We start from the raw sequence: 22,673 nt of genomic DNA, 5'->3' as shown, positions 1-22,673 counted from the left end.
AGCCACTCAATTGGCGCTCCATCTAATATCTTCCAACATTCACTTCCTGCACTGTCACTGTGCAGTAGCAGTAGCAGCAGCAGCAACAACAACAACTCGCCAAGGCTCCTTCAACAACATCCTCTAAATCCACGATCTTTATCACTGAGAAGGATAAGACATATTTGGGAGCACCATCGCATGCAAATTCCTACCAAGCCACATGGCACCTTGACTTGAAAATACTGTCACTGGGTCAAAATCCTGAAGCTCCCTTTCTAACAGCACTTGGGTGTATCTGTGCCTCGTAGACTGCAGCAGTTCAAGAAGGCAACTCACCATCACCACCTCAATAGCAATTAGGACAACTGCTCCACATCCTGTAAATGAAAGCATAAAAATAAGTGTGATGGCCTTTTCAAAATGAGAAAAAGGGGTTATTCTTGGAAATTTCTATTCCAATGAACTGTAGGTGCTCGTTAATTGGGTAAAATCAATATAGAGAACTTTGAACGTGGACAAGAGCCTTCAAGATATAGGTAGGTTAAGTGATTGGGCAAAGATCTGGCAAATGAGGTACAGTGTGGGAAAGTGTCAAGTTGTCCATTTTGGTAGAAAGAACTAAAGCATTTGATCTAAATGGTGAGAGGTTGCAGAGCTGTGAGATGCAGTGAAATCTGGGTTTCCTTGTGAATGAATCAGAAGATTGGTATGCAGAAGTAATCAGAAAATCTAATAGAATCGATAGGAATTGAAAGTAGGAATAGGGAGGTTATGCTTCGGTTTTACAGGGAATTGATGAGACCGCATCTGGACTACTGGGTGCATTATTAGTCACCATCCTTATGAAAGGATGAAAATGCATTGGCAGTAGTTCAGAGAAGTGTTCCTGAATTAATACCTAAAATGAGCAGTCTGGTATTTAGAAGAGTTAGAGGTGACTTAAATGAAACCCAGGATCCCGAGGGGACTTGACGGATAGATGATGGAATGATGTTTGCACTTGTGGGAGAACCTAGAATTAGGAATCCTAGCTTAAGAACAAGAGGGTGCCCATTAAAACAGATAAGGAAACACTTTCTCTAAGAGTTGAGTGTCTTTGGAATTCCCTTCTTCAAAAGGAAGTGGATGCAAAGTTTTTAAATATTTTTAGGGCAGAGGTAGGTAGATTCTTGATCACCAAGGGGGTGAAAGATCATTTGGCGATGTGCAGGAGTGTAGAATTGAGGTTAAAATCAGACCAGCCATGAACTTATTAGACGGTGGACCAGGGTCCAAAGGCCAGGTGGCTTACATGTGTTCCTTGTTCATGTGTTCTTAAGAATAGCCGGGGTTATTGGGAGAAAGTAATATCAAGAATCAAAATTATCCAAAATAATCGGATGTTGCAATGGGAGGGCTGGGCAATCTCAAACTGGATGAATTAAGGTGGCCCAAATGACTTTCCTCCACAATAATTGTGGTGACTGTTGACCTGTGGCGCTCAGAAGCAGAGTCAGTTTCTCTGCGTTTCAATGGAAAGTAAACTGCAGGTGTCATCAAGTAACTGCATCCCAAGAGTGGGTGGATAACTCTCAAGATGAATTGTGACATGTTGCTAATCTCCACTGTGTGGGGCTGATGAATTTTGTTTTGAATACTTTGTAATTGTTAGTGTTAAGTCAGAAGAAAGGTGATTGCTCAGATTTACCAATGGATTTAATTTTGTCACAGACGCAGAGTTTTTATCTTGGGACCATCGCACCATGCGCCTCTTTCTCGCTGTGCTTTATCCACTGCAGATATTTATAGAACACCTTTGTATGATCTACGCATCGATCAAAAGAGTAAGTTTCAATACTGAGATTTTGCTGTTGATTAAAAGCAAAGTGTTATGCATAGTTTTTTTAAATTTGTATGAAACAACTGATGTCAAGATTGCCTGCTGCGCAGCTAAATCAAGGATTGGGTTTCTTTTTAAATTCTCATTTGCTGCCCTGCCTACCATGATGTAATGGGTATGGTAGGTGAGGATATACTGGTTGTAATGACAACTTATTACATTGGAGGTTTTTGGAGAAGTTAAAGTTGTGTGAAAATAAGGAGAAAATTCCAGTCTGAATAAAAATAGATTAGGGAGCAAAGTTTAGGAGTCAGACAGGTTTCTGGGAGTAGTTGGGGTTCATAATGGTGTCATGTGAATTTTTCTGGGACCTCTTCAGTTGACTGTGTATACCAACCATTTGGATGGTTGTATGTCTGGAGTAAGGGTTTGAAGTTTGCAGATGTTATCGAATTGTGATGTATTGTTAATTCTTTAGAAGTTGCAATGGGTTGTTGATGGGGAAATGAGGTGAAAAGAAACCAATGGAATTCAATATCACTGAGATGGCACATATTGTAAATAAAAGCAACAGTTACCATCTTAATGAAATACATTTGACTTGGCGCAGATTCACCAGATAACTCTCATTGTATAACATAGAAACATATGAAATAGGGGTAGGCCACTAGGCCCCTCTCGAGCCTGCTTTACCGTTCAATAAGATCATGACTGATCCGATTATTCCACATTGCTGCCTGACTTTTCATGCCCTCACTTATCAAGAATCAATGTATCTCTGCCTTAAACTGATTCGAGACCTCTGCTTCCACCTTCTTTTGTGAGACAGTTCTAAAAATGTATGACACTCAGTAAAGATTTCTCCTCATCTTTATCTTAAGTGGGCAATGCCTAGTTCTAGCTTCTTTCATAAGCAGAAATATCCCTTCCATATACACCCTGTCAAGAGCCTTCAGGATCCCATATGTTTCAATCAAGGTGTCTCCTATTATTCTGAGCTCAGGCAGATACAAACCTAGCCTGTCCAACCTTTCCTCATAAAATAACTCATCCATTTTGATATTAGTCTTATAAAACCTTTCTGAGCATTCTTGAATACATTTGTATCCTTCCTTAACTAAAGAGATGAATACTGTACACAGTACTCCAGATGCGGTCTCACCAATGCTCTGTATAAGAGAACCATAACCAGCCACTCTTGTATTCCCTTTGCAATAAATGATTTCATTCTATTGGTTCTCTTCATGGCTTGCTGCATCCGCCTGCTAACCTTCTGCGATTCAAGAACTAGGGCACTGGGATACCCATGCACGTCAGAACACCTTAAGCTTTCATTACTTAGATTGTTTTTATTCTTGTCACAATTGACAGTTTTATATTATACTGTGCCCACTCTTATATCCTATCTATATCTCTTTGTAACGTCCTTGCATCCTCCTCTTAAATTACTTTCCTAGTTGTCATTATGTCATCAGCAAATATAGCAACAACCTTCAGTCCCTTTATTTATAAAAAAAAATGTAAAAGGTTGAGGCCCCAGTGCTGATCCTTTTGGCACACCACTCATTGGCATCTTGCCAACCAGAAAAAGGTCCTTTGTGTTAACTAACCGGAAACAATCTTCTATCCATACTAGTATGTTACCATCTATACAAGTTTTTATTTTCCGCAAGAACCTTTTGATATGTGGTACCTTATCAAATGCTTTCTGGAAGTCCAAGTGCAGCCAGTTTTTATCCACAACACCTGTTACTTTCTTAAAGAATTCCATTAAATTGGTTAAACCTGGTTCCTCTTTCACAAAACTATATTGACATTGTCTGAATACCATAAACTTTTCTAACGTTCTGCCATGATCTCTTTATTAGTAGCTTCTAATATCTTCCTGTATGGCATATTAAGATGACTGACTTGAAGTCTCCTGCTTTCTGTACCCTCTTTGAATAGAGGAGTTGTTATTTTCAATCTAATGGAACCTTCCCGGAAACTTAAGAATTTTGCATAATGAAAATCAAACCATGAATGCCATGAAGCCAGTTCTTTTAAGATCCCAGGAGCAAGTTCATCAAGACCCCAGGACTTGTTAACCCACAGCTCCAATGTTTTGCTGAGTCCATCTTCCTCCCTCCCTTCCATTTCCTGATTGACATTTATTCCTGGGCCATTACTTGTATCCATTATAGTGAAGAGCAATGCCAAATACCTGTTCAATTAATAACCATCTCCCTATTTTCCATTCCCATTATTAATTCAGTTTTTATAGCACCAATGCTCAGTTTGTTAACTTGTTCCTTCATAGCAATAGAAACTCTTTCATATTTTTAGCTAGTTTTTGCTTGTGCTCTAATTTTTCTCTCCTTTTTGGTCATTTTTTTTAAATATTTTGCCCAATCTTCTGACCTGCCACACACCTTTGCTTAATTATGTCTTTTCTTTAACTAAGATGCTATCTTTAATTGTTTTAATTAACCATGGAATTTGGGTCCTCCTTTTATAATTTTTATTTTGCATTGGACTGTATCTACCGTCAGTATTCAGAAATATTGCCTTAAATGCCACAGTATTTGTATTGAACTATCACTTACCCTAATTTGACAGTTTATGTTTGCTTGCTCTGCTTTTGTGTCCTCTTAATCGCTTTATTTATATTTATAATGTTAACCTCTCTCTCAAACTGAATATGAAATTTGATCTCATTATATGGTACTGCCTTTACTGATGTCACTGATTTATCCTATCGAATTGAAGAATACTGGGGTTGGCATAGCCTGCTGTCTGCTTGTTTGCAGAATGTGCTATTCTGTGGAGCTATCTAGAAAGCATTCTTTGAACTCATCATCTCAACTACCTTTGCACATCTGAGTTTTCCAAGCTACATGTAGATTAAAACTCCATGATTATTGCCTTACTTTTCGGACAAACTCGTGACATTTCTTCCTTTTTCCTCCATACTGCCATGTGGTTAACGTTAGGAGGCTTATATACCACTTTCATAAATGATATTTTGCCTTTATTGTTTCGTATCTCTACCCAAACTCCTCCTACAATCTGGATATGTGAAGTTAAGTCATCCCTCTCTATTGTATTAATGTCATGATTAACTAACAGACCCACATCTCCTCTTTTTCCTAGCTTTGTGTACGTCCTCAATGACGTTTTCGTATTTGGGTCTCAATTTACGCCATCTTGCAGCCATGTATCTCTGTTGGTTATCAGATTGCATTTATTTCTTTTTGTATTCTCTGTTCAATTGTTTTTTTCTTCAAATGCTATGTGCTTTCAGATATAGAACATTTAGTTTTGTCCATTTGTTGTTCTTGTAAACTCTAGTCTTATTTGTTAATTTGTTTTTAGATTTATACACATTTTCCCTTCCTATTACTGTCTAATCCTTTCTGATTTTAATGTCTTTCTCTGTTGCTTTGCCCTTACTCTTTGATTCAGCATCTCTTGCCAAATTCTATCCCTCGCCCCTGCTATCTAGTTTAAAGCCCTCTCCACTTTGTCATGTTTGTAATTGGTATCTACATGAGCCAAAGTGACTAGATCTTCCTTTTCCCACTCCAAATTCCTCTACGGCCTTGAGATGATGACTGAACCCTGGCACTGTGCAGGCAACACAGCTTTCTGGACTCTCGCTCTTTCATAGTGTCAATCCCCCTCACTATTAGTACATACCTCTTTTGTGTTCTTTCCCCATCATCGTCTCGTCCTGTCTTCACCAAACCGCCCACCATGCAAAACTTCCCCACTTTCCCACCTCCCCACCACCACCACCACCCTCAATGGTTTTCTGTGCCATGGCCAATGAGCTCATCTATTCTGCAGCCCTTGCTGTTAACCATATAAGCTGGAAGAACCTCAAACCTGATGAACAATTACAAAGCCCCTTTCCCTGGCATGCACTCAGCCACATTCTCCTTTTCCTGACTAGACAACAAATAAGAGAACCCTATTCTCAGGGGTTTGACCGTCTCCTGGAGAAAAGTGTCTAGGTAACCGTTCTCTTCCCTGATGTATTATACTATTTGTAGTTCATTGTCCAGCTCATAAACTCTGAGCTGAAGCTGCCCAAGCAGTAAATACTTAATGCAGATGTATTTGTTCTGGATCATACTGGCTCCAGTCTCTCCCACGTTCTGCAATTGCAACCACGTCACCTGCCATGCCGTCTTGATTGTGTCTTTAATTAAAGTGGTTAATTATATGGTTAATAAATAACCTGTCTTCTCACTACCACTTATCTTAGAATCCAAACAACTCTACCACTTAACAATAGGGTAAATAATGAAATCACCAGCTGCTTGCTTCCCTTCTGTTAGACTCTGGGGGTCCTATACCTGCTGCTGCTGACTGCCTGTCTTAGGTCCTCTGCTTACCTTCTCCTCTAGGTGCTGTCAACATTAGATATAAGCTCTTCATTGAGATTTATGTTGGATGTTTGGATGAAGGGAAGGAGTTGAAGGAATATTGAAGCAAGATGGATAAATGTGATGGGAATTATTTGTTCTCATTGACAACCACATCCCGTGAATGGTTTGACATGGATTCCTATTTGTCTTGTAACTCTTGTTTTTTTTTACCGTTTGAAGTTTGTCTTTCTTCCCTGCTCCAGATTCTTTGCCCTTTAGAGAAAGGGAATGAATCAGCCACCTCTTCCATTTGATGACTGGATTCATACAAAGGGTGTGAATTTGAGTCCTGTGGGAGCAGTAAATCTACATGTTTCATTTGGGAGTTAAGTGTGGTACATTTGGCACTTGTTCATTTAGGTAGGGCTGAGGTAAATCACTTGGGAATTTCCACTCATCCCCTCTAGGTAGCATCCGTGATCTGCAGGGTAACCTAGACCACCAGCACTTGCTATCCCAACTCAATGGGACCTTTAGAAGGGGTAGGCAGTAAAAGAAAATGAGTCCTTGTCCTCATTTTCTGGGATAGTGCTCTTACAAGGAGTCATGGTTAGCAACTTAATGTCATCACTTATTAAACTGAACGAAACGTTCTTGTTGATGTGAAAATAAGTGCTCAAGTCAATCATTGGGCCAACCAAGTGTCAATGAATATTCACTGTTTGATCCTGGCTGAAGGTCATCTGAGATTGAGCTACCTGTGCTGACAAAACCGCAGGAATCTCAGTTTAATTTGCACTCTTATTTCTTGCTTATAGAATCGTAGAATTATACACTACAGAGGAGACCCTGGAGCCATCAAGTCTGTCCTGCCAAAAATAGACTACAGCCTACACTAGTCCCACTTCCCCACACAAGGGTCATGGCCTTGAATGTTTGACTCTCCATGTTCATCCAAGTAACCTTCAAAGTATTGTCCTGCATGAATCTAGGGATTTGGCAAAACTCATCTTAGCTTTGTTGCCTTTCTGGTAGATGAATCCTACATCGGATTACTAGGATTTGTTAGTATCAGCACTGAGATGAGATTTATGAAGGCAATGGGAACAGGAATTTATCTGACTCCCCTGCACAGGCTGCGTTATTAATGGCCGAGGAAAGCTGAATGCTTGGCTACCTGCAGACAAAATACTGACTTTTCAGTTGCTTAAAGATAATCCATTGGATTGTCGCCAAGTATCACAGAACGATGGACAGATTGCAACCCCTGCCAAGTTAAACCTTAAGGATTTAACAGTGGAACACTTCTGGAATAAGCTGGTTATGATTCACTGTCAGCACTGGGTAATCAGCCTGCTAGGTCTTGCTGTCTTTCTGCACAGCAGCCCTGATATGAGTGAAACACTTGTGTGTATTGACAGGCACTGTCACATGGCCAAACTATCATGCGGCATCAATAAGTTAGAGAGCATGGTCTTTTGTTTGTGTGAAAACTGACGCAGCTGTGTATACAGCTTAAATTGCGGAAAGCTTTGGTCGTCATACAGAATGTGCACTTAAATTTTTCAGCACCTCAAAACTGTTTACATCGCTACAGAATTAAGCACGGTGCCAGAGAGGGTAACATTAGATTGGGATCTTCTGACTGATTGATAGTTTTTACTCTCCTGTTTGGGTTCGTAAGAGAGAGGGAGAAATTCAGTGGTGTCCAAATGCACTGTCCAGCTGGTTGCTTTGGATTTCAGTTCTTGCCCGTTCTGCAGGATTTAAATCTGTAAATTTAGTTGTGGTGCTGTAGGCTGTGGTCATCTCAGATGAGTGACAAAGCACATGTACATTAAATGTTGTTGAAATTGATAAGGTTTCTCCTTTGTAATCATCAGTTTACGGAGAACTGTGGAAGACAGGAATGTTTGAGCGGATGACCATTCAGATAGATGAAGATGAACATAGTATTGAAATGCATCTGCCTTACACAGCTAAAACCATGGAGAGGTAAGCCATTGAGCTGTTCGGCATTGTGACTGAGCATGCAGTTGATTAGAATAAAGCAAATTCAAGCTCCCCCTTTTGTGTCTTTGTCAGCTAAAATGTTGAAAAGGCTATCTGCTGGAAGGCAATAGGCTGTACAAAGAATGTATGACTTCACTGCAAATCTGAATGGACAACTTACTGTTATCTTTTGTAAAGAGTGGCATGGTGGCTCAGTGGTAATCTCCATACCTCTGGGCCAGAAACTCTAGGTCAAGTCCCACCTGCGAATTAAATAGCCACAGGAAGTATGTCATAGCATGAACAAACAAGTTGATTATCAATCTAAAATTGTTTCTGATAGGCCTGTGGCAGGTGCTAATTGCAAGTTTCCTGTTCAGCCAGCACCATGTGATAGATAGCAAGAATTGTAGATACTGGAGTCAGAGTCAATACAGTGTGGAGCTGGAGGAACATAGCAGGTCAGGAGCATCAGAGGAGCAGGAAAGTTGACATTTCTGGCCTAGACCCTGGGACGTAATGAAGGGTCTAGGCCCGAGACGTCAACTTTCCTGCTCCTCTGATGCTGCCTGACCTGCTGTGTTCCTCCAGCTCCACACTGTATTGACCATGTGGTAGTTACTGCTTAAAAGCCTCCCAATGTTCAGAGGCTCTACATGCAGCTTCTTGCCATGAGCAAGGATTCTCCTTGTTCCTAGGGATTACTCCATGTATATTGTGCTACACTTTGAGCCCAGTAGTACTCTAAGCATAATGCAATGCAAAGGTTGTATTGCATTTTATTTTCAGATTGCTTCAATAACGCATTGGCTTTCCGCTCCTGGTCTGGCCCCAGTTTTCTTAATCTCTCCTCACTGCTGCTGTTTGAAAACCTATCTGCCTCTTCCAACATCAATGAAAATTGGTGCTTTTGGGCTGGTGATAAACTAGGGTTAAATTGTCTTTCTTTCCTGTCTGCATCCTGCAATATTTTTCAGTCAGCAAATCCTGAAGAGCTTTGAACTGGTGCTAATGCTTCCTTTTTAAAGAACAGCAATTAATGCATCTTGAGTCTTGTTTAAATAAAATTTAGTATGTCCTCCTGGGCTAACATTTTTTGCAGTTTAAACTACCTGGAGGTTGCTGACTTGGAGCAAACAGTGTTGTAGTAGTATTTGTGATAAAGCATGAGTTATGTTAAAACAGCAGGGCGATGGTACAGGGTATTATGATTTCCAGCTGTGAAGTTCCCTTTGAAACATTCGCTTCAATCATGTCAGAAGCGGCTTCAGTGTTTCTTAAAGTGGTGAACACACAGCTATGATCTGCGTGTTCAGTGTTCTTGACATTTAGTTTTGACAGGGTCAGGCCTTCCTCACTTTTTAAAAGATAGCAGATTTTATATCCTTATTGTTCTTCCAATAAATTATCGAATTCTGAATCTAGCAACTGCACAGCATAGAAGGTTCAGAGGCCTCAGATATTCTGTAGGAGCAAATATTTTAGTTCTCAACCATTCTGTGCACATACAATGGGCCAAGATTGGGGTGGAATTTAGGATTGTAGTGTCAAAAAAGGCTTGATTTGTCCATCTGCCCAAGGATACAGCTGTTGCCAATGAAGAGTCTATTAAAATGTCTAGTGAAGGACGGTAACACAGTGAGTAAAAGCTCATTCCTTCTACTAAAAGGATGCTTCATTTTAATCTCTTGAGAGGAAGCTGACTTGCACATTCTTCTTCAGGACAGGTTATCAAGCTTGACCCTTTCACTCACTTGGGCCTGTTGGATGTTGGTCTGCGGCACTTCCTTGATCACAGTTGCATGTGCCATGGATGTCTAATCAATGTTTGTAGTCTTCGATTAGATGCAGAGATAATGGAAGAAATCATCCTCTGTGCATCCAAAAATGCCCTGCAGCCAGTGAAGCACCTCTGAAGTGTAGCTGCTATTATAATGGAAGGAAATCTGGCAACTAATTAATGCACAGCAAGCTCCCACAGGCAGCAGTGTGACAGATGACCAGACCATCTGTTTTGGTGACGTCAGTTGAATGTAAATTTTAACCAGAATAGTCAGCCAAGCCCCTCCTGCTCTTCAAGTTTCTGTGGAATCGTTGACTCATACTTGAGAGGGAGCCCCAGTTGAAGCTTTTTGTATGATAGACCACACCCCTAACAGTGCCATATTCCTTCAGTGATGACCTGCAGTGACAAGGTAGATGATGCGCTTAGGTCTCTGGAGTGGAACTTGAGCAGGTGATCTCGTAGCTTGGGTTGCAACCAAATGAGCCATGGCTGGTGAAACAGAAGTGGGTGAGTAATCCAAGATAGTTTAGACAAATGCTGAGGCGATATTTTTCACTCCTAATGAACGTTTGTTTTATTTTTATGTTTTTTTGAACTGACTGTCTGTCTCCGTTTTTAACCAGCCAAAAAGATGAGTTAACCATTGTTCCTGTTTTGGTTGGAGCCCTGAGTGATTCCAAAGAGCAGATGTACGGGGAACTCTTCAGTAAATACCTAGCCGATCCTCTAAACCTCTTTGTGATTTCGTCAGATTTCTGTCACTGGGGTATGTACTCATTTAAACTGGATTGGTGCTTTTGGAAGGAATCTGAGGAAGGACTTTTTTTTGTCTAATTTTCATTAATGTAAGTAACCCGCCCCCCTTTTAAGATTTCTGGTTAATCTGTGTTCAGAGTTTATCCTAAATGACTGCTTCTCACACAAGTGTGCATACGTAAGTACACACAGATGTATAAATTTACCCGCACATTCTTGCACGCAAGTCCAACCATAAAGATATGTTGCATATCCTCCAGCCGCATACACAGAGTGTACTCCCAATTTTACACTATCCTCTTTAAATCAGTGGAGTCGAATCCGTTCGAAAGAAAATGCACAAAAAAGTCATGAATACAGAATTTGAGGGCTAAGTAAGTTGGGTCTCTGTTATGATGGCAAGTGCAATTAATAGCTCCGTGCTCCCCCTCTACTTTTTCTGCTTGTACATAAATAAACAGCATGGAAAATAGTGATTGGTTGATTGTTTATTTCAGATGGGGCTGCTTGTTAAAAGAGGTATTTTGTTGTCTTTTTGGTCTTTATTATTAAAAGACTTTCAGAAGTCTTCAGGAATCTTTTGTCTTCTATTTTTCTTAATCCTGTTGCAGTCCTGGTAGGGAATACTGACATTTGGAGAAATTCAAACATCCAATAATTAACTGACAGAGCTGCACAATAAGTTTTCATGTTTTAAAACAAAAACAAACTTTATTGCATATGCAAATAACATTAAACAAAGCAAGAACTACTAATGTAACACTATAATGTATAACTGTACGGTATGAATCCAGTTTTACTTTTACTTCTCAGCACCACTCTACCCTTGCCTACAAAATCTTGAAGGTTCATTCATCTGGCACAAACCCAAAGCTATACCGCTGTCTTCAGAAATCACTTGGATTTCGTCTCAACATTCCAACTAATGAGATGTATGGATTTTCTTGGGGATCCTGTCATTAGTATTTGGCTCAGCAAACCTGTAATTTTCTTTAAACGCCTCAGGACTGTTCCCTTCCAGTTTAAGCGCGTGCTTTATACATCCTTGCTTAGGGATTTGAACATCCGAAACGTGCCTGGCTCCTAATGATCTTCTAAGCTCCCTTAACTTCTCTACAGCCACTGCCCCTACAGCTGATATCCATCTCCTGGCAGATGTTTTTTCGCTGCATATACCAAACTGGCTGCTTCAGGGCTAACTGCCTTTCACTCTGAGAACCACTGTACTTTTTTTTACTTCAGCTTTCAGCTAGGCAAATCTTGTTTCCATTCGCACAAACTCTCAAGCCTTCAAACTGAGTCCAGGTACCAATTGCATTCTGTGGAACAAACATTAGGGTTAGTGGTTTCTCTTCTCAATGTGCAAGCCTGGCTGATATTCATCTCGTTTTGCTCCCTTGATTTGGTAATCTACAAACCGCAATAGAACCAAATCTGCAGCTAACTTCAGCGAGCACAAAACAAGCTGAATTAAACAAAAAGGAAACTTCAGCTCCACAGTCCATTTCTGTAACAACTTGGCATGCTTTGAGGGATTCCAAACAGAAATGTCAATCAACTAGCTTGCCTTCAGCATACCTCTTTGATCTGCAACCCACCTGAATAATTTATATCTCTAATAGTTATAATTGCCCTTTCTCCAGAATTGCTGTCTCCATCAAGAAATCTGCATGTATACAAACTGTTTCAGCTTTTCATCTGGAAAAGACATAAGCAATTTAAATCTTTTATGGAGCCAGTTTAACCATTGTCTGCCTGTCTGTCGGTTTAAAGCTTGGAGATGAACCAATGCTCAAATTTCTGTTTATTCTGCCTTTACTTTTTTTTATCACTTTCTTAATAAGGGCTTTTCAATTTATCTTACCAATTTGATCTCCAACTTAAAAGTTACATCTAAAATATTAATATAAACCATGAAGCTAAACAATTACTGCAATGCCATTAATAGATTTTAATATTCTTAACCTTTATAAAGCTCATGTTTTAACTTGTCATAGAGCACATTTTATATTTTTTTGAGTGTCTGGGCTCTGACACTTAATGGAAGAGTATAATTGGATGCGATTGATACTTGTCTACAGCATTTTCATTGCTATTAAACCCTTCTTTTCTGTTGCTACCCAACTGGGAGCTAGGGGGAGCTGAGTGAGACAGTGGGTTTATTTTTGCCTCGGATTCGAGTCTGTTTCAAGCTCTGAAATGCCTGTCTGATCACAGCCTAATTCTTGATTGCACAAGCCACCTACCCCTAATCCAATACTAATTGGCACACTCTGAAGTCTGAATCTAGCTCATGTGGAGAATGGTACTACCACCTCTGCAATAGGGGACACTGCTCTCAGCTCAGGTACAGAACACAGACCTTTACTGGATATCTGACTGTGGGGTGCTTGATGAAGGAGGACTTCCATTAATAGTTTATTATTAATATCATTATCGAGGGTTTGTTTATTTAAAAATCAAATTTCCTTGTGGCCCAGAGCCAAATTCAGGTAGTTCTTTTTACATTGTCTTTTTGAATAAGACAGAACTTTAACAACATGTAGCAAAAATAACAGTGATTGGATTAGAGTATAGGAATAGTCTTGCTGCAGGGCTTTTGGTGAGACCACACCTAGAGTATTGTGTGCCATTTTGGTCTCCTCATCTGAGAAAGGATGTTCTTGCCACAGAGAGAGTGCAGTGGAGGTTTACCAGACTGATTCCTAGGATGGCAGGCTTGAAGTTTGAGGAGAGGTTGAATTGTTTAGGATTGTATTTACTGGAGTTCAGTAGAATGTGGACGGGGGGGGTGCGTGGGTCAAGTTTTCATAAAAATCTGTGAAGTTCTAACAGTACTAGACAGGGTAGGTGCAGAAAGGATGTTCCCGATGATGGGGGAGTCTTAAAACCAGGAGTCACCGACTAAGGACGTGAGTCAACCTATTTAGGACTGAGATGAGAAATTCCTTCAGAGTGGTGAGCCTGTGAAACACTCTGCCACAGAAAGCAGTTGAGGTCAAAACATTGTATGATCTCAAGAAGGAATTGGATATTGCACTTGCGGCTAAAAAGATCAAAGGACACGAGGGAAAAGCAGGGACAAGTTATTGAGTTGGATGATCAGCCATGATCATAACGAATGGTGGAGCAGGGTTGAATGGGTGGCCAGTCAATTTTTGATGTGTCTACATTGATCATTAGATTTGGGATGTTATGTTATCAGCATTCAATATTTGATCTTTATTAAATATGCTTATTGTTCAGGTATGTTACGATATTCAACAATTCTTTAATCCTGTTATATTGCATCTTAATTGATTTTGCTGCCATTGAGTCCTGTAGCTGGAGGAACTGAGATTTGTGCAGGTAACATGTAATGAGGCTTAGAGTTTGGGAATGTTCTCTCTAAAGAATGGCAGAGTTGATTAGTCTAATCTGTCTCTCCAGACTTCAATCATATGAGATATCTGAGAAACCAGAGAAATAAGGGCCAAGAATGACTTTGCAAGTCCTTTTCTGAACCCTTTTTCATTGCCTTTAGATTGCTGGTTTGAACTATTTGACCACACAGGTGTCCTGTGTTTCAGTACAGAGTGAATAATAGATTTACTGAGAGCCACATGTACAAATACATGGGCTGTTGCCTTTAAAAAATCAGAAAATCTGGCAATAAAAGTGTTGCAGGAGTCACGTCATTATTGTTTCTAGAACTGTGGGAATGAACAGTGGGAATGCAGTCCACTGAACTGCAGGATTCTTCTGTGTTTAGGGCTATAATGTTTCTAACTCTGTTTAAAGCCTGCTGGATGACCTCTGCCTCAGATTTCTGACCTTTGTTGTTTCTCAGGACAGCGTTTTCGATACACGCATTACGATGAGAGTCAGGGGGAGATCTACAGATCGATTCAGCACTTGGATAAAATGGTATGGCAAATGACGTGTTTTCTGAGGGATGAGATCTTCAGCTGAGTTTCCTTACGCAGTTTTGTTCCAACTTTGTTGTTTATCTGCCAGAAATGGCAATTAACTGCGCATGAAATGCCCAAGGCAATTCCATTGTCACTGAACCGATGGATTCAATGTAGAACATAAAACACAGTAACAGGACCTTTGGTTCAACTGACTTATGGCAGTATTTATTATTACAGCTTATTACAAGTTTCCCACCTTCCTCCTTCATCTAACCATATCAGCATAATTTTATGTTCCTTTCTCCATTTGTTTATTGTCTTGATGTTAAATGTTTCAATTACCCAAAGTGGAGTAAGTTCCACAGTCTAAACACTCTCTAAATAATTCTTGATTTTTTAAAAATTGGAGTTATTTCATGACTCTTTGGACTTTATTGCTCTAATTTTGGTCTGTCCGCAAGTGAAAACATTTTGATGACTCTCCGATCAAGTTCCTTCAAGTCCTCCGTCAACAGTCAAAATTCAAGAGGCAGTGGGTGAATTTGCCCCTCAAACCCCCAAAATGCCTGCAAAAATGTCTTCACTAGTGCACTCTATTGAGAAGAGTCACCTCCTATAAGTGGGGGAAAAGGGAGAATTGTGAGGAGCTACTCCAATCGGAGATTTTTGTCTCTGCCATGCAGGCCACACCAGCTCCCCCAGTCTCAGCTTTCATCTCTCCCACCATTTCTGCTCCATCAGGCATGTTATGTGAGATTGCAGAAGCAGCAAGGTTGGGCGGGGGGAGGGGACCAGTGATCGGAGGAGCAGGTTTGCTTGTTCACAGGGTCAGCATGAGCGTTCCACGAGACCAGAAAAATGGCTATTGAGCCTGGTGAGGACACATCAAGGCTTGTGACCAAGGAATTTCTGTAAAGGGGAGGCAATCGGAGAAGCTGAGATCTTATATACTTTTTATGATAACAAGGATGCCTATGTCTGCTTCCTACTTATTGGCTACAGCTCTGCCTTCAACACATCATTGCAAATAAACTCATCTCCAAACTCCAAGACCTTGGTCTAGCTCCCCACTGCATTTGTAACTGGATCTTCAACTTTCTGACCCATAGACCACAATCAGTAAGAATAGGTGACAATACCTCCTCCACCATAATCCTCAACACTGGTGCCCTGCAAGCCCCCCCCACTATACTCCTTATACACTCACGACTGAGGCCAGATTCCGCCCCAACAAGTTTGCTGATGTTGCCAATGTAGGTCAGATCTCAAACAGCAATGAGACAGAATACAGGAAAGAGATTGAGTGCTTAGCGGCATGGCGTAAGGACAAAATCTCCATCAACATTAGCAAAATGAAGGAGCTGGTCACTGACTTCAGGAAGCAGAGTGGAGGGCATGTCCCTGCCTGTTTCAGTGGTGCTGAGATGGAGCTGGTGGTCCTGGTGAGTATCAAATTCCTGGGAGTGATAATCAGCAACAATCTGTCCTGGTCCACCTACCCTTGACGGGATGGTCTAGAAAGCACAACAATGCCTGTACTTCCTCAGCAGGCTAAGGAAATTTGGCGTGTCTACAAGGACTCTTACCAATTTTTATAGAATCAAAAGTCACATGACACCAGGTTATAGTCCAACAGGTTTATTGAAATCAAGTGTCAGAGCGCAGCCCCTTCGTCAGGAACAGTGAGAGAGAAGAGCACACAGACACAGTTTATGGGCAGAGAGATCAAGAGATCATGCAACTGGTGTGAGTGGAGTGTCAGATAATAAGTCTCTGCAGGTGACCAAGAGTGTTAAGACAGTGAGTAAAGTGTCAACAGCTGAATAACCAGTGAAGGGATGACCTGTAATCTGATTAAATGAGGCAGAGAGATAATTGCAAAATATTAAAAATAAGGTAATGCTGGAGACAAGCCAAATGACTGGAATAACATGATGGGTATAAGAGTTGCATGCCATGGGTTTAATCAAAGTAATAAGTAATCCAAAACTGTACAAACTAATTAAGTTAGAGAGATCATAACAATTTATCAAGGTGATGCTGTCAAAACAGAACAGTAAGGAAGATGTTACAGATACAGAACAATGTGGGGTCACATGTAGCGTGACATAAACCCAAGATCACGATTGAGGCTGTCTTCACACCCATCAACTGAACAGACTGATCAAGACCTTCAGAGTATCCTATGTATTCTCGTCCTGCGTACTTCCGCAAAGGAGAGTTCTCCTGCCTTCTGAAGATGCACAAAGCCAACATATTTGAATGTCACATCATATCAGGCAATGGGACCTGTGTGAGAACGTCTCTGGCTATTTAGAGGGCATCTTGAAACCCATTGTACAGGGAACCCCCAGCTTCTGTCGTGACACTACAGATTTCTTACTGAAATTCAGCACTTATGGACCAGTCAAACCAAGAACGTTCCTTGTCACAATGGACGTTTCGGCACTCCACACTAGTATCCCCCATGATAATGGCATCGCTGCAACAGCCTTAGAACTGAGTACCAACAGCTGCCAATTTCCAGATGCCATCCTACAACCCATTCATTCTCAACCACAACGTCTTCACCTTTGACAACCAGTTCTTCATCCAGACACACGGAACAGCCAAGGGGACCACGTTTGCACCCCAATACGCCAATATTTTCATGTACAAGTTCGAGCAAAACTTCTTTGCTGTGCAGGTCCTCTGATCAACGCTATACACCAGAGATATTGACAACATTTTCTTCCTTTGGACTCATGGCAGGGAATCACTGAAACAACTACATAGCGATTTCAACAAGTTTCATCCCACCATCAGACTTGCCATGGACTACTCTTCAGAATCAGTCTCATTCTTCGACACACGCACCTTTATTGAGGATGGACACCTCAGTACATCACTCTACTGCAAGGCCACGGATAACCTCATGATACTGCACTTCTCTAGCTTCCACTCCCCAAGGACAAGCCCTGCGCATACACAGAATCTGCTCCGATGAGGTGGAAAGTGACAGACACCTATAAGTTTTGAAGGATGTTCTCATAAGAATGGGATATGATGCTCAACTCATTGATCACCAGGGCCACAATGAAAAACCGCAATAATCTCCTCAGAAGACAGACACAGGATACTACTGAGAGTATCCTTCATCGTCCAGTACTTCCCTGGAGCAGAGAAATTATGCAAAGGTCTTCACAGCCTTCAACATGTTGTCAGGTGCTCATCGTCATCAATAAGATCTTCCCTACGCCTCTACTTCTCGCCTTCAAACAACCACCAAACCTTAAATAGACCATTGTTCACAGCAAACTACCCAGACTTCAGGATGACATTGACACAACCCTGCCATGGCAACCTCTGAAAGACGTGTCAGATCTTCGACACGTACACTACCATCACACATGGGAACACCACCCACCACGTACACGGCAGATACTCATGTGACTTGGCCATTGTTTTCTATCTCACGCTGCAGACGAGGATGCCCCAAGACATGGCATATTGACCTGACCATGCAGATGCTACAACAACAGATGAATGGACCTCTCAACAATCGCCAGACAGGGATGTTCCCTCCCAGTCAGGGAACACTTCAGCGGTCAAGGGCATTCAGCCCCAATCTTCAGGTAAGTGTCCTCCGACGTAGACTTTGAAATAACACAACAATACAGAATCGCTGGGCAGAAACTGATAACCAAATTCCCTACCCATGAAGATGGCCTCAATCATGATCTTGGGTTCATGTTGCGCTACATGTGACCCCACCACACTTCTGTATCTGTAAAATCTTCCTTACTGTCCTGTTTTGATACCATCACTGTGATAAATTATGATCTCTCTACCTTACTTAGTTTGTACAATTTTGAGTTACTTATTACATTGCTTAGAGACTTGGCATATGACTCTTGTACCAATTATGTTATTCCAGTCATTTGGTTTATTTCCAGCATTGCCTTATTTTTAATTTTTGTAACTATCTCTCTGCCTCATTTAATCAGATTTTAGGTCATCCCTTCATTGGTTATTCAGCTGTTGACACTTTACTCACTGTCTCTCACTCTTGGTCACCTGCAGAGACTTATCTGACACTCCACTCACAGCAGTTGCATGATCTCTTGATCTGTCTATAAACTCTGTATCTGTGTGTTATTCTCTCTCACCACCTGACAAAAGATCTGTGCTCTGAAAGCTTGTGATTTCAAATAAACCTGTTGGACTATTACCTGGTGTCGTGTGACTTCTGACTTTGTCCACTCCTGTCCAATCCTGGGACCTCCACATCATGGCTACCATCAACACCACAATTTTAATAGATACACTGTAGAATGCATCCTACCTTGATATATCGCAGCGTGGTATGGCAACTGCTGTTCCCAAGACCGCAAGAAACTCTAGAGTGGTGAACGCAGCCCAGTTCATCATGCAAACCAGCCTCTCATCCATCAACTCCATTTATACTTCCTGTAGCTTCAGGAAATCAAAGATCCTTCCCACCCTGGTTATACTCTCTTCCACCCTCTGCTGTTGGGCATAAGATATAAATGTTTGAATACACATACAAACAGATTCAAGAACAGCTTCTTCCCTGCTTTTATCAGATTTTTGAATGGACTTCTCAAATGTTAATGTTGATCTGTCTTCTTGCACCTTCTCTGTGGCCGTAACATTATATTCAGCACTCTCCTACCCTATGCAGTTTGGTATGATCTGCTCGTAGAGCACGCAAAACAACACTCTTCACTGTATCTTGGTGCATATGACAACAATAAATCAAATCAATTTAAATCAAATTCTGTATTGAAGCACAGAATAAAAAAGTGGATAATCAAATTGTTCATCAAGATGATACTGTCACTTAATGTCCTTTTAGGGAAGGAAACTTCTTACCTGGTCTGGCCTACATGTAACTCCAGACCCAAAGCAATACAGTTGACTCTTGATTGTTCTCTGGGAAATTAGGGATGAGCAATAAATGCTGGCGTGAAAGAATGAATTAAAAAAAAAGTCAGCATACTGCGCTCAATTTTTCTGGAGATTTTCAGGACTTTCTTGGAGTAGTGAAATGGCCAGGTGTTTGAAGTGTGCGAGAGTGAGCTTATCACTAATTGGCAGTCAGCCAGCGAATGAATGAATGTGTGGAAGTGAGCCATTTTCCAGTTATGGTGGTGTTTATATTTGTGGTGACAGTCACTGAACCTGCGGCTTGGCTTGTATTTTGTCATGAACTGACATTTACACAGTGCATGCTGGTTTCTGAAGATGGCTAGACTGTAACGTTCCCTGAAGATGGATAGTTTTGCATTGAACTGCAGAACAGTTCTTAACAGTCTCTCTCTCGATGACTTGATCTATTTTGTTTCAGGGTATGGATATTATTGAGCAACTAGATGCTGTGTCATTTAACAACTATTTGAAGAAATACCACAATACAATCTGCGGTCGCCACCCAATTGGGGTTCTGCTCAACGTAAGTTGGAAGTTACTTATTTCTTCTCCTTTTGGCCTCTGTATTGTAAGACTGTTTTGCTAGTTGCTTTTAACTGTATTCTTCACATTGCGACGAGTTACTACTACTTTTAGTTATTTAAATGATAGATATCCAAAATTTTCTAATGAACACATTCATGTTAATTGCTTTGAGTTGGTAAAAGCTTGAGTAGAGCGAAGATTCCATACCAGAAAGTCTCATCCAAAAATGAAATCCATACATTTGGGTTTTACGGTCGTGATTAGCCTACTGAGAATGCATACATTTCAGCTGCATGTCTTAAAGTCTAATATCGAGTCAGTTGGGAGTCCAAAGAGTTAATAGTGCCAGCTTCCTAACTGCTGTCATAATTTCCATTTATTTTATCACAAGCAGAAGCTACGAGGGGTTGTAACAAATGTGACTCCACAGTCAAAGGCAGTAGTTGGGCTGCAGCTCCCATAGCATTAACTCATTCCTTTTCCAATAATTCTGAGAAACATTCAAAAGGGATAGTGTGTGTTAGCAGCTCAGTGTTTTGTTTTCCCCATTGACATTAAAAAACACAAAAATCAAATCCTAACGCAACTCTCTACCTCCATGAATCCACTAAGTACCTGGAGCATGAGAGGTCCCTGTACTTGCTGATCATACTGTGGTCTGGCTAAGGTTAACAGAGGTGGTTCATACTGTCCATAGGTTTGTTGTCAAAAAACACGAGAATGTACGCAACCAGTATCATCTTTCCTGATCTCCCTCTGCCCTCCTAGGTTTTGCTGATGGGACCTTAAAAGGCTATTTTCTTTTGTCTTTCAGGCTGTGGCAGAATTGAGGAAAAGTGGAATGAATATGGCTTTCTCCTTCCTAAACTATGCCCAATCAAGTCAATGCAAAAACTGGGAGGATAGCTCCGTTAGCTATGCCGCGGGTACTTTGATGGTCCACTGAATCATCGCTACTCAGGAAAGCCACTGCATCCTCAGTCTCCTGGTCCCAGCCTTCCCTTAAAGACATACCTCCATTATTTGGAGCTATCTAATGTTGAACTTTTGAACTTTCTTGAGGTGTAGTCCCTCATAGTTTTGATTGACATGTGCTTTCTTTTTGTTTTCTTTAAGCTGAAGTGAGGTACAGGATGACGTAACCTAGTGCTAAGTCGACCGATGGCGACCTATAAAAGTGTAACGTACTTGCTTACAGATAGATCTGCAGGTGTGGGTGAGAGTGTACCGTTCATATTCACATCAGTTGCATTTATAATCTCATACCATAGTTACTCAAGATATAAGCTGCAGTGCAAACAGCTGCTGCCAACATTGTATAAGGTTTTTTGTTTAGTTGCTAATAAAGGGCTACACACACCAAAATGGTCTTATGATTTAGATTTCCTGCTATCCAATGTGTAATCTGAATTTTGTCACTAACTGTAGTGTTTTTATTACCTATTTTTAAAAACAATTAAAGTTCAATTCTTTTCTTGATTATTTTCATTGCTTATAGCACATAGTTTCTAATTTTGCTTGAATGTTACTCAGCAGGATGAATCCATCAGTCCCCCCTCACCATTTTTTTGTTCTGTAATGTTAGTTCTATACAGTAAGTTCCTTGCTTAGCCTGTTTAATATCATTTTGCTTTAATACTGTTAATATAGTGACATTGTCAGTTTCACTTCAGCTTCACTTACCACAGACTTCTTGTTCTCTCAATTGTATTCTTCAGTTACTTTCCTTGCAGCGCTTTTGCCCTGGCTACTGATGTTGCCTTGCACCAGCACACACACACACACACACCCCAACCCTCTGGTCTTAGCTTGGGCCTTGGGGTTCCCCATCATTGATGCTGGCTCCACTGCTGTACCCACACTGATACCTGGTCTCCTCAGTCAGTTTAAGTAGCTCTGGGAACCCAGCTACTCCAACTAAGTTTTATATTTTGCTTTTTGCATTTTGTTTAGGTTTCTTTTTCAACTAGGAATACAGTGTATGGTACAGTATTTCAGCCTGTGCTTTTCTCTGGGTGGGAAATTTCTGAAGACTCCTAACTCTGGCTTTTATGTTGATTCCTAGGGGAAACATATGACTCACTTACTTATTTCTCTTAAGTCCATAATTTTAAGGAACACAACCACAAATTTAAGTGAGGACTTAATCTGTCTTGAATTAAAGGTTTATGTTTGCTGATCAGAGAGGCTGAAATCCAACAGATCAAATACTCCATCTGTGAAACAACACACTAATTGGTTGAAATAGTTAATTGACACTGAAGCAGAGGAAGGAATGGAGTTGGCCAAGTGCTGAAATCCTGCTGCCGGGTTTAGTTTCTACCTCCTCCCTCCATTCACAAAGCCAGGCTGCCAGCATCTTGCTGCTGTGTGACATCTGCAATGTTTCGCCTTGAATCCCTTCTATCTTACACCTGTAGTTATGGCCATTACTTTGACTGCAGTGTCACTGCTGCCTGGAGTTTTTTTAGTGTGGGCATTTTGACAGGAACAGGAAACAAAATGCTGCCTAAGTGTTCTTGAAGGGAAGATAAGCCACCTCTAACGTGGCACTTCATGTGATACAACCCATAGACCATGAGGGAACAGGGAAATATGGATAGAAGAAAGTACTGTTAAAACAAGAAGAAAATCTG

At 40.9% G+C, this 22,673-nt stretch overlaps 1 protein-coding gene across 2 annotated transcripts in view; it reads left to right on the top strand.

Moving 5' to 3' along the window:
• Positions 1 to 21,519, top strand: part of memo1 (mediator of cell motility 1) — a 46,536-nt gene extending 25,017 nt beyond the window's left edge. For both annotated transcript variants that reach the window (XM_020527003.2, XM_048601309.1), the window contains 6 exons: positions 1,693 to 1,805; positions 8,037 to 8,148; positions 10,555 to 10,697; positions 14,517 to 14,593; positions 19,931 to 20,035; positions 20,852 to 21,519. In XM_020527003.2, coding sequence (XP_020382592.1) covers positions 1,693 to 1,805; positions 8,037 to 8,148; positions 10,555 to 10,697; positions 14,517 to 14,593; positions 19,931 to 20,035; positions 20,852 to 20,983 — 682 coding nt within the window. In that variant the 3' untranslated portion in view covers positions 20,984 to 21,519. The remainder of the gene's footprint in view (positions 1 to 1,692; positions 1,806 to 8,036; positions 8,149 to 10,554; positions 10,698 to 14,516; positions 14,594 to 19,930; positions 20,036 to 20,851) is intronic.
• The last annotated feature ends 1,154 nt before the right edge of the window (positions 21,520 to 22,673 follow it).

This window comes from Rhincodon typus, chromosome 9 (assembly GCF_021869965.1).
Source record: "Rhincodon typus isolate 14 chromosome 9, sRhiTyp1.1, whole genome shotgun sequence".
Lineage (NCBI taxonomy): Eukaryota > Metazoa > Chordata > Chondrichthyes > Orectolobiformes > Rhincodontidae > Rhincodon > Rhincodon typus.
The sequence above is the reverse complement of the archived record's forward strand: the minus strand, read 5'-3'. Positions and strand labels throughout refer to the sequence as shown.